Source organism: Gekko japonicus, unplaced genomic scaffold (genome assembly GCF_001447785.1).
Source record: "Gekko japonicus isolate JY-2015 unplaced genomic scaffold, Gekko_japonicus_V1.1 scaffold3112, whole genome shotgun sequence".
NCBI classification, from domain to species: domain Eukaryota; kingdom Metazoa; phylum Chordata; class Lepidosauria; order Squamata; family Gekkonidae; genus Gekko; species Gekko japonicus.
This window is the reverse complement of record NW_015165334.1, coordinates 120,261-132,522: the sequence shown is the minus strand read 5'-3', so window position 1 is coordinate 132,522 and position 12,262 is coordinate 120,261. Positions and strand designations below refer to the sequence as shown.

The following is a 12,262-nucleotide window of genomic DNA, read 5'->3' as shown; positions in this document are numbered from 1 at the left end:
CTAGCCCTTGTGACGGCCAATTTAGCATCTTTGGGGCCCGGTACAGTTAGTAAATTTCGGGCCCCAGACTGTAGTGCTCTTGGGGGAACATACGGGGAAAGGCGGTCCCTTAAGGTGCTACTGGACTCGAATTCTGCTCTTCAACTGCAGACCCATGTGGCTGCCCACACGAAACTGCTAAGGTTTCAGTTAGTTTTCTGCGCAGGTTTGTACCATTTGAGACATTCCTTGAGCAGAGTGGAATGTCAGGTTATTGTCCCACTAGCCCTGGTTGCTCAGTTTGGGTGTGGGGAGATCCCGTGGAGCCCCAAGACAAGCCCTTGATGAAGGGGTGTGACAGTTTCTCACAAAGACCTGGCACTGTCAGGTGGCCACTGTGTGACTGAGTGCTGGACTAGATGGGCCATCGGCCTGATCCAACATTGGCTTCTCTTATGTTCTTATGGCATTTTGTTGCACTTAATCCCTAGAACAGATCTCTGGTTTGATCCAGCCTGCATCATAGGCACCAGGAGTGTAGGAGATTCTGGGGATTATGAAGCTATCTAAGCTAATGTTCAGAGGTATGCAATTTCCGGGCCTGGAGGCTCCAGTTAGTTACCATGGCTACCATGAAGGATTCCCACTGGTGGAACCGGGGTGGAACAGGTAGCTAGAATGGAAGGTGGTATTGGAATGGCTTAGCAGAGACAAGGGAGTTTATAGCACCCCCACTTTTTGGAAGTACCCCCTCCCCCTGGAAGGGTTGCCTCAGTGCTTAGTTCTTGTGGCCCTTTCTTACATGCCCAGGGAAATGCTGATCGCCACTTTGGGGTCAGGAGGCAATTTTTCTCCAGGCCATTTTTGGCCAGGGATCCTGGAGCTTTTTGTCATCTTCTGGGTGTGGAGCAGGGGTCACTGGGGGTGTGGAGGGGGAGGTATTTGTGAATTTCCTGCATTGTGCAGGGGGTTGGACTAGATGACCCTGGAGGTCCCTCCCAGCTCTAGAATTCCCTCTACTTGGGGATAGCATGCATGCACTCTGCATGCACATGGAGAGTTCCACGTGGACCTTTGGTGAAACAAGACCACGTCCACGAGGAACTGTTTAATTCTTTCCATCGCATTTCCACATTTTTTTATCACCCTGCATCGCGTTTTTAAAAATCTGGGTAAGATTCGATTTTGACTCTCGAAAGCTCATACCCTGGAAACCTTGTTGGTCTTTCGGGTGGTCCTGGCCTCGAATCCAGACCTTCTACTGTAGAGCAACATGGCTGCCCACCTGAAACGATCTTTTAAAATCTGCTTTCCTTTCTCACCTACTGTTGAACTCAATAGTCCATAGTAATTGATCTGTGTGTGTGTGTATGTGTGTGTGAAGTGCTGTCAAGTCATTTCCAACTTCTGGCAATCCTATGAATCAATGTCCTCCAAAATGTCCTACCATGAAGAGCCTTGCGCACTTCTTGCAAACCGAGGGCCACGGCTTCCTTGACTGAAGAGGAGAGGAGAGGAGATTGGATTTATGCCCCGCCCTTCCCTCGGAGTCTCAGAGCGGCTTACAAACTCCTTTCCCTTCTCTTCCCCACATCTCATATTGGGTCTTCTTCTTTTCCTGCTGCCTGCAGCATTTCCTAGCATTATCATCTTTTCCCGTGACTTTTTTTTTGGTATTTGTGTGTGTGTGCGCGCGCGCATGTGCGTGCATGTGCCTGCAAGCCTGGAAGTCATGGTGACTTCTGGCGACACCTAGTGGGGCTAGGACATTTCAGAGAGGTGGCTTTGAGATTATCTGCCTCTGCATGCCTGGCCCTGGTATTCCTTGGAGGTCTCCCTTCCAAGTATTTGCCAGGGTCAGCTCTGCTTAGCCTCTGAGATCTGATGAGATTGGGCTTCCCTGGGCTCTCCAGGTCTGGGCTCTTCCAGTGACGCTTGCCTTCTCACAATGACCAAAGTACGATAGCCTCGGTTTCCTCATTTGACCTTCTAGGAAGAGTTCAGGCTTGGTTCAACAAAGATTAATTGGGTTCAGTTCAAGATTTCTCCTTGTCTTTCATATTTCCAGATATTGTCCCAAGCACATGCCTGTGTATACACAGACTTAGAACCCCACAACAGGGTTGGGAGTTGCATGTGTAAAAGCCACACAGACAAACCACCTCCTGACAACCCCGGTAACAGCTCACTCGGGTGCTCTCCGCCTAAACGACCTCACAGGATTGTTGTGAAGATAAACTGCAGGAACGGAGAGTTATGTGCATAGTCAGTATCTCCTACGAGAAAGAGTGGGATAAAGAAGAAGAGAAGAGAAGAGATTGGATTTATACTCTGCCCTTCACTACCCGAAGGAGTCTAAGAGCGGCTTACAATCTCCTTTCCTTCCCCTCCCCACAAGAGAAGAAGAAGAAGAGGGGAGATTGGATTTATACCCCGTCCTTCACTCGGAGTCTCAGAGCAGCTTACAAACTCCTTTCCCTTCCCCTCCCCACAACAGACACCCTGTGAGGTAGGCGGGGCTGAGAGAGCTCTGACAGAAACTGCTCTTTTTCAAGAACACCTCTGACAGAACTATGCCCAAGGTCATCCAGCAGCTGTGAGTGGAGGAGTGGGGAATCAAACCCCATTCTCCCAGATACCCTGTGAAGTAGGTGGGGCTGAGAGAGCTCTCTTGAGGACTGCTCTTGAAAGAACAGCTCTGACAGAAATTGTGACTGACCCAAGGTCACACCAGCAGCTGCATGTGGAGGAGTGGGGAATCAAACCCGGTTCTCCCAGATCAGAGTCCGCGCTCCTAACCACTACACCAAACGGGCTCGATAGACTTTTTTTTAGAAGCAGCTTGTTTTTCTACCAAGCATTTGAAAGACACGAATGTAAGAAAATATCTTTATTGAGTTTCTTGCAGGTGGGGAGCGGGGCCAGGGGAGCATACATCCAACGCTGGACCGACAGGCATGGCAGCAGATCTCCGCAGATATTACAGTGCTTTAAAAAGGCATATTATTGGTAACCCATATGCAATTATGCATTAGGCTGACCTCATTACCAGTGCCAAACATTGCACGCGCACAAGAGACGAGACGTGGACATAATACGGCTGAAGGCATATTTATCTAACCAGCGAAGGTCGTGGGGTTACCTCGATTATAATAAGAGTGCCCTTCATATCAAGCAAAAGATCAGCAAACATCGTTATTTTGGTGGTGACAAAAACAAAGCGACGGTCGGTTTTTAAATTTTTGTTGTTGTTCAAAGAAGGCAAAGTGTTTCCGAGCCAGAGTGCTCCTCGACGCGTAGATGCGCACCTATTATTATCCGACGAATGAACTCTTAACTCTTAATTCCTTCTTGCAGGCAGTTAATTGGCTGCGGTTCGGATCGGAGAACAGGCAGTACTCAGTATTATCTGTAATGAAAGAGCATTCAGGGTGCATCCAGCTGTATTTACAAGCATGCCAGAGAAATAACCAAGCACCCCCATCTTCTTCCAAAATGCATCACTCAGGTGTCCTTTTCAACAGACAGCACCAAGGCAAGAATACTTCTGGATGGGACTCCTTCCAAAGGCTCAGGTGTGCTTATTCCATCCACCCAAGAAGACCTGCTGGCCACCCATACATGATTCAGCCCCCTGCACCATAAATGTGGGCAACTAGAGCATCTGATACTTCACGTTGGTGCATAAAAGCCCAAATACGGAGCACAGGAAACCTCAGAGTGAACATACCCTAAAATAAATGAACAAACAGGGATTTAGATACTGTTTTGACTGATCGAGATGCGTAGCTGTGTAAGTCTGTCTGTAGCCATAGAAAAGAGCAAGAGTCCAGTAGCACCTTAAAGACTAACAACATTTGTGGCAGCAGGGTAATAATAATAATAACAACAACAACACCAATAAAATTATTATTATTATTATTATTAGTAGTAGTAGTAGTAGTAGTACCGTAGTAGTACGGCAGTGTGTGTAGTATAGCCAAGAGATCCTAAGATTGTCTGGCAGCACCGTAGTAGTACGGCAGTGTGTGTAGTATAGCCAAGAGAGCCTAAAATTGTCTGGCAGCCAGAAGTTCTAGCTCTTTTAGCATTATGCATCACTAGGTGGCAAGCTAGGCTCATTCTTTGTTTTGTTTTTTAAAGGCAAGAGACGTTTCAGAGGTGGTTAGCTGCTGTAGAGTTTCCAGGATGTTTCAGAGGTGGCTTGCCATTGCCCGCCTCTGTGTCATGCCCCTGGTATCCCTTGGAGGTCACCAATCCAAATACTCGCCAGGGCTCACCCTGCTGAGCTTCCAAGATCTGATGAGATCAAGCTAGCCTGTTCTTTAAGGCGCCACTAGACTCTTGCTCTTTTCCCACTAGATAACATTTCATTTTGCCTCAATGGGCAGTGAGTTGCCATCTCCTAATGGTGGGAATTAAGAGGGGCTTTATTACCTAGGGGAGAGAAAGCTGGATGGTACAGCCCCCATCTTGTCAAATCTCAGAAGCTAGGCAGGGTGAGTACTTGCACTGGAGACCACCAAGGAAGTCTGTGCAGAAGAAGGCAACGGCAAGCCACCTCTGCTTCTCGCTTGCCTTGAAAGCCCCTTGCCGGGGTCACCATAAGTCAGTTGCAACTTGACAGCACTTACATACGTACTTTGTGACCTAGAGTGATCCAAGGAGTGCTGGACTCCGCAGCCAACACTGGTTAGGTAGGATAAATACTTTGAAACGCGTTCAAGTTTGTGGAGTCCAGTAGAGAACGTTCCATTTAATGTTCACCACTTGGTGACTGCAGAAGTCAGTACCCCATAAGAAATATCTGGGGGCATGAATCTATCCACTAGTATGACCAGATGCTTTTGTTATGGTGTCCAGTGAAGTCGATGGCTTAAGGAAGTTATGGAGATTGAAGGCTAGTCTTCTCATGACAGAGATGGGCAATGGCAAACCACCTATCCTCGTCTCCTGCCTTGAAAAACATATGAGGTCACCATAAATCGGCTGAGACTTGACGGTACCGTCCACCACCCTTGGCTTGGATGAGATATCACACAGAATCCTATGGTTACTGTGACTGTCTGAACAAGGGCCATTTCACTAACTCTGGTTAATACGGGTCCATCCAACCAGCATCTGGAACCCTTTCATCCTTTCCCTCCCCAACCCCCACCCTCCTGAGGCTCCACCCCCCCCATATCTCCAGGAATTTTTCAACCCAGACCTGGCAACCCTAGGATAATCACCAGCCTGAGCCCTTTTGAGATGAGGTTTAGGGGTGGGCCTGGAAATGTGTCTTGCCTAGAGCTCCTGAAAATTTGAAGACAGGTTTAGGTATAAACAGGGGTCATTATGTAGAGAAAGAGATCATTAGCATAACTCATTAGCATAACTTATTTGCATATGCCACACACCCTGACATCACCGGGAGTGTGTCAGAAGGCAACACCCACCACTCAGGGTCCACTGGACTGTTTTGGATTGCTAGCTATTGTGGGGGGAGGAATGTGCAGATCTGCCCTCAGAGGAGGGAGAGCTTGTACCTGAATAAAACTTGGTCTTAAAGGTGCCACTGTACTGTTTTGGGCCAGGGGGGCTCTGCAGTTTATATATAAGCACTGCAGCTGAGAAGCAATTAAGCGCATGGGAAGGAATGCAAAGCAATTAGAAGGCCTCTCCACACTCATGACAGCTTAGCTGACACCTGGCTGCTTCTTGCTCTGACTGAGGGCTGCTGGGATCAGGGGGTGGGGCTTGTTGCATGTGCCTGCCCCCTGGGCTCTTTACTGCCGGAGCTCCGCTCCTGTGCGCTCCTGCAGGAAATGACCCCTGGGTATAAATAGGGTTGCCAGCTCTGGGTTGGGAAATACCTGGAGATTTTGGGGGGGGGGTCTGGGGAGGGGGGGGTTGGGGGAGGGGAGGGGCTTCAAGGGGCCAGAGTCCACCTTCCAAAGCAGCCAGTTTCTCCAGGTGAACTGATCTCGGTCACCTGGAGATCAGTTGTAATCACAGGAGGTCTCCAGCCAACACCTGGGGGTTGGCATCACCTGGAGGCTAGCGATCCTGGGTATAACTCTGCATCTAGAGGGGCAGGATAGGAGAGGGTGCCCTGCTCGGGTGCCATAGAATCTGCCTGGCCAGTAGGGATAGCACTAGGGTTGCCAACCCCCAGGTGGGGTCTGGCGATCTCCCAGAATTATAACTGATCTCCAGAAAGTGGAGTTGTTCCCCAGGGGGAAAACCAGCCACTTTGGTGGGTGGACTCTGTGGCATTACACCCCGCTGAGGTCCTTCTCCTTCCCCAAACCCTGACTTCCCAAGCTCCGCCTCCAAATCTCCAGGGATTTCCCAACCTGGAGTTGGCAACCCTTGTTAGCAGTAGGGTTGCCAAATGTTATTTACTTACCGGCGGGGGAGCGTTCGCTCGGTCCGGGAGCTGGCCGTGGGTGCGTGCGTGCGCGCCGCCAGAACATCACCAGAAGTGACGCAGGATGTGGGGCACGTTGGGGGCGTGGCCCAGATCGTCGGGGGGGGGCACCATATGGTTCCCTCCCCCGACTATCTGGGCCACGCCCCCAACATGCCCTACGTCCTGCATCACCTCTGGCGACGCTTTTTTGGATTCATATGCCTCAATCGCCTTCGTTTGATGCTTGCTTCTTTTTTACACGTCGATAATATTTTCTCACCTTAAAAAAATACATTCTATATTCTTTGCAAAACAAATACGGAAAGGGCGTCTCTTTTTAAAGTGCCTTTCTGTTTTTTAAAGCTCTCTGTAATGGAATCCAAAGCCGGCCTCTGCGGCTGGTCGGAGCAGACTGGCCGATGGGGGCCGAAATTAGAGGAGGAAGGAACTTTTATTAATGTGGACAAACTAGAAGTGTTTTGGCGCCCCCCCCCTCCAAGATAGGTAAGGTGATGAGTCTGAAACTCTTGCTCTTTTCCCATAAATATATAATAAGCCGGCGAGGCGATGAGAATCCTAGACTCGCATCAAGAAAGTAATAAGTCCCCCCACCCACCTCGGTTCTGCCTATCTCTTGATCGCAACACACTTCACAGAGAAAATTGCTTTCCGAGCTCGTTCTTCAAATAGGCATCTTAGTGCCACCGGCCCCTGGTTCAAATCTTGCCTGCCATAGGGTTCCTAACCTCCAGGCGACAGCTGGAGATCTTCAGGGATCACGACTGATCTCCAGGTGACAGAGAACCGTTTACCAGGGGGAAATAGCCCCTTTGCACGGTGGAAACCTGTGGCATTATGTCTGATGCAATTCCACAGGGCCTGTAAGGCAGAGCTGCGCCACCAGGCTTTTAGAGGACGGCAGCAACGGTTAAGACCGGCACCCTCTTTTTCTTCCTGTGACCCCCACCCCCACATCCCCTGCCCTGCCCTGCTGCGCAGACAGCACTGTAGCCAGAAAAAGAGGTTTATATCTCCATCTGGACTGGTTAACGTATTGGTGCATGTGACCATTTTATGTTGATTGTATTTAAACTGCATTTAAGGTTGTAAGAGCCTGCTTGCAGGGTTGGGTGATTCATAAATTTAATAAAACAAAACAAACAAAAATTAAAGCCCCTCCCTTCCCCAAACCTTGCTTTCCTCAGCTCCACCTCCAAAATCTCCAGGTATTTCCCAACGAGTCTGCCACGAAGCTGTTCAGCAGTCTTAAGAGCCTGTATTCCAGGCCCCCTTCCCTCCCATTGGAAACAAGGGGATAAGGAGGCTGGCCTACCTTGCAGTGTTGTTGTAAGGCCTGTACAGAGAACGCCCGTGATGTGCTCCAAATAGGCACTGCATTAGGGTAGCCAGGTCTGGGTTGGAAAATATCTGGGTTGGAAAATACTTTGGGGGTGGGTCCAGGAGAGGGTGGGGTTTGGGGAGGGGAGGGGCCTCAGCATGGTGCAAGGCCATAGAGTCCACCCTCCAAAGCAGCCATTTTCTCCAGGGGAGCTGATCTCTGTCAGCTGGAGGTCAGTTGTAAAGGTGGAAGATCTCCAGGCCCCGCCTGGAGGCTGGCAACTCTACACTGCATTGGATCCAAGGCGCCCCCAGCAGAGTGGAACCCTGGAACAGATCTTGCCCCCTCCTCCTGTTTTCCGCAGCCCCTCTAGCATACAAAAAAGTGACTCCTGAGTCATCTCCAGGTGACAGAGAACCGTTTACCTGGGGGAAATGGCCCCTTTGCAAGGTGGAAACCTGTGGCATTACATCTGATGCAAAAAACCGAGCTAGCTCACACTAACTCAGCTTAGAGGGAACACTCTGCAGTATTGTCACTTCCGGGATGTCAGCACATTGCTGGTAACACCGGGCACTCTGGTTTTGGGGGCAAAAATTCTGAGTGTGTCTCCAGCTTAGACCCCCCCCCACTGCTGGTAAGTCCCTCCCTCCAACCAGTTGATTGGCAGCAGGGCTGTGGGCTGGGGGCAAGGAATTCTGTTCCCCTGGTGGGGGGTTGGCGGCAGCCCTGTGGGTGGGCATCATGGAAGGTTTGGAAGAGGCATGGCTCAGTGTTGGATCACGTATGTGCAGGGCTATTTTTGGGCAGGAACGGAGTTCTGGCTGGCTCCCAAGTTGACCACGCCCAGCAGGAACTCATTAGCATAATAGGCCACACCCAACAGCAGAAACTCATTAGGATTGGCTACATTAGGGGGATGTGGCCTAACATGCAAAGGTGTTCCTGCTACAAAAAAAGCCCTGGGTCTTGACAACAGACAAGGTAGAATAAGAAGGAAAAGGTGGGTGTGGTTGGATGACTATACATGGGGGTGCAGCCTAATATGCTAATGAGCTATGCTCTCATGGGTGTGGCTGGATATGCTAATGAGTTTCTGTTGTTGGGTGTGGCCTATTATGCTAATGAGTTCCTGCTGGGCTTTTTCTACAAAAAAAGCCCTGCGTATGTGTAAGGTTGCCAGCTCCAGGTTGGTAAACACATGGAGATTTGGAGGGTGGAGGTTGAGGAGGGTGAGGTTTAGGGAGAAGGAGGAGGAGGAGGAGGAGGAGGAGGAGGAGACCTGAAGAAGTCTCAGAGCGGCTTACAGTCGCCTTTCCTTTCCTCTCCCCACAACAGACACCCTGTGAGGTAGTTGGGGCTGTGAGAGCTCTTTCGAGAAGTGCCCTTGAGAGGGCAGCTCTGAGAGAAATGCAGATCCCAAGGTCACCCAGCAGCTGCATGTGGAGGAGTGGGGAATCAAACCCGGTTCTCCCAGATTAGAGTCTGTATTCCTAACCACTACACCAAACTTGCTCTCTGGATCGACTTCTTTGGGGTATAGAGTCCACCTTCCAAAGTGGTCATTTTCTCCAAGTGAACAGATCTCTGTTGCCTGGAGGTCAGTTGTAATCCCAGGAGACCTCCAGCCGGTACCTGGAGATTGGCACCCCTAGGTATGTGGCATGTAGAATGTCACTGGTTCTACCTCTGCTTAATGAATCGTGGGTCGCAGGGCTAAGATTGACCTCTCTGCAATATCTTGGCGAGTTATTTCATCAATAGGAGGTTCTCTTCCTTTCATTCCCCCCCCCCGCTAAGCATCAATACCAGTTTAGCTGCAAATGGCAGAACACTCTTCATGCGTACAAATGTGGAGATCACAGCTCAAAACAGCATGCCTGTCTGGACCCTTTGATCATCCTGCTCGCATCCAGCACCGGCCTCCCTCCATCGGCCCCCAGCCCCCCTTGAAGCTTCTCTCCCGCTCACATTTCAGACTCTTAGAAGCCGGTCGTTTCGAACCCACAAATGGATCTTTTCAAGTCACTTCCAGCATTTTTGAAAAGAGCTGTGGGGCTGAATCTTTAATTTCTTCGGGCACAGGAGTTTCACGAAAGCCCTCCTGAAGCTGTAATGACACAGTGGGTACAGGACCGGGTTGATGGCGGAGTTGATCCACAAGAGCCAGAAGGAAGTCTCGTACCAGAATTCGGGGATGCAGTGGCCGTGGCAGGCCGCCCGGATGATCATGAGGAGCGTGTACGGTGCCCAACAGAGGCCAAAAATGCCCACGATAACAGCTAGCGATTTGGCTACTTTCTTGTCCCGGCTCAGCCTGACACGTTGCGTCATGTTCTGGGAGACCGCCTTCATCCGTTTCTCCAAGGAGAGGGTAGAGGCAGAATGTTTATAGCTCCTTTTGGAGAAAGGTTTCAGTTTGTTGCCTGGAGGCCCAGAACTCTCTGTGCTGGACGTCTGGGAGTGCTTCGCTTGCGCCTCCTCATGGCCGTTTTCGTTTTGCAGATCCCATTTGGGCACATCCAAGGTTTCCGTTGGGTTAGTCTGTTCCCACTTACAGCATTTCAGGGAGACCTTCGTTTCTGGGCTCATTTCCATCTCCTCCGTGAAGTTCTGGTTCTGGTTCTCGTGGAGCACGTCCAACCGGATTTTGGTGCGCTTGTGAATGTTCAGGTAGATGCTCATGTTGAAGAACATCACACTGAGGAAAGGGGTGAAGAACTCGATCGTGGAGGCCGTGATGAGGAAATACCAGTTGTAGAAAAACTCCGCGTAGCATTCCCCGTCGGGGATGATGCTTCCGCCGGATATGTATTCCCAGCTGATAATGGCGGGTCCATAGAGGAGGAAGGCCAGGAACCACACCATCGTCATCTTCAACACAGCTTGCCTGGTGTCCCCTTGCTGAGCTCTGTAGGAGACCTGTGAAGGAGGAGAAAAGAAATACTTGCATCAGCCATGGGCCTAGGGCTCCCAACTCTGGTTTGGGAAATTCCTGGAAATTTGGAGGTGGAACCTGGGGAGGGTTATAATGACATATATATGGTCGCCAGTAGGGTTTCCAGGTCCCCCCCTGGCCAACAGCAGGGGATGGTGGAGAAGAGTTACCAGATCTACACTGGGAAACTCCTGGAGATTTGGGGGTGGAGCCAGGGGAGGACAGGGACCTCAGTAGCCTATAATGCCCGAGAGTCCACCTTCCAAGTTCCAAAGCATCCATTTCATCCAGGGGAACTGATCTCTGTAGTCTGGAGATGAGCTGTAATTCCTACCTAGAGGTTGGCATCCCTAGTTGCCAGCCTCCGGGGGATGGCTGGAGATCTCCAGGGATTACAACTGATCTTCAGGAAATCAGTTCACCTGGAGAAAATGGTTGCTTTATTATTTATTCATTCATTCATCTAATTTGTACCCCGCCGACCCCACCAAGGCAGGCTCAGGGTGGCTTAAGGACAATATGTTAACACAGTTAAAACACCACACTTAAATAAAATCACAACAATACAGGATAAAACATAGCATGAAGTGCTCGTATAGTTCATAGCCGATGGTGGCGTTCGCTGCATCCGTATGATCAGCTACCACTGTAGTCTGGGTTTTTGTCAGGCTATTGATCATATTCTTGAGTTGGTGTTGGGGCCAGGGCCTAGTTGTTGGAAGGACGGCTTCCTAACTGAAAGCCTGGTGGAAGAGCTCCGTCTTGCAGGCCCTGCGGAACTGTAAGAGGTCCCACAGGGCCCTGATGTCATCCAGGAGCTCATTCCACCAGTACGGGGCCGCCACTGAGAAGGCCCTGGCCCTCGTCACCGCTAGCCTGACTTCTTTTGGGCCTGGAAGGAGCACGGAAGTCCCTCCCCCTCCCAAGCCCCACCCTCCTCAGGCTCCACTCCCAAATCTCCAGGTATTTCCCAACCCAGAGCTGGTAGCCCTGCATAGAGTCCATCCTCCAAAGCAGCCATTTTCTCCAGGGGAACTTAATCCCTGTAGTCTGGAGATCAGTTGTAATTCTGGGGGATCTCCAGGCCCCACCTGGAGATTGCAGCACAAAACAAAATGGATCACAGATATCCACAGGGGGGAAAAAAACACAAGTAAACCCTGTGATATGAACAACATTTATAAGATTTACATTGCTTTTCTAAAACTTTACAAAATTGCAACAATTTGTCCAACATTCTCACTTATACAATATTGTAAAAAAGTCCATAGAGTCAAACATAATGAGTACCCGGTAGGCTTACCAAGTGGCGGCGGGGGATCCGCATGACTTCACAGGATCCCTGCCGCGGGGACGGCGATACGCATTGCACCGCCATCGCCAAGATGTGACGCAACGCGTTGCTCTGGCAACGGGGCTGTTTGGAGTCCCGTTGCCAGAGCAACGCATAGCGTCACATCCTGGCGACGGCGGGTGCAACGTGTGTCGCCGTCCCCGCGGCAGGGATCCTGTGAAGACATGCGGATCCCCCGCCGCCACTTGGTAAGCCTAGTACCCAGTCGTGAACTCATTTCAACTTTACAGTCTTCCTCAGATGTAATCCTATATTTAA

The 12,262-nt window shown here is 50.4% G+C and overlaps 1 protein-coding gene across 1 annotated transcript in view; it reads right to left on the bottom strand.

The window, feature by feature from the left end:
* Window positions 1-9,737: 9,737 nt before the first annotated feature.
* Window positions 9,738-12,262, bottom strand: part of HRH3 (histamine receptor H3) — a 49,959-nt gene continuing 47,434 nt past the window's right edge. Inside the window, exon 3 of the mRNA XM_015410549.1 lies at window positions 9,738-10,634. Within this exon, the coding sequence (XP_015266035.1) occupies window positions 9,738-10,634 (897 nt within the window). The remainder of the gene's footprint in view (window positions 10,635-12,262) is intronic.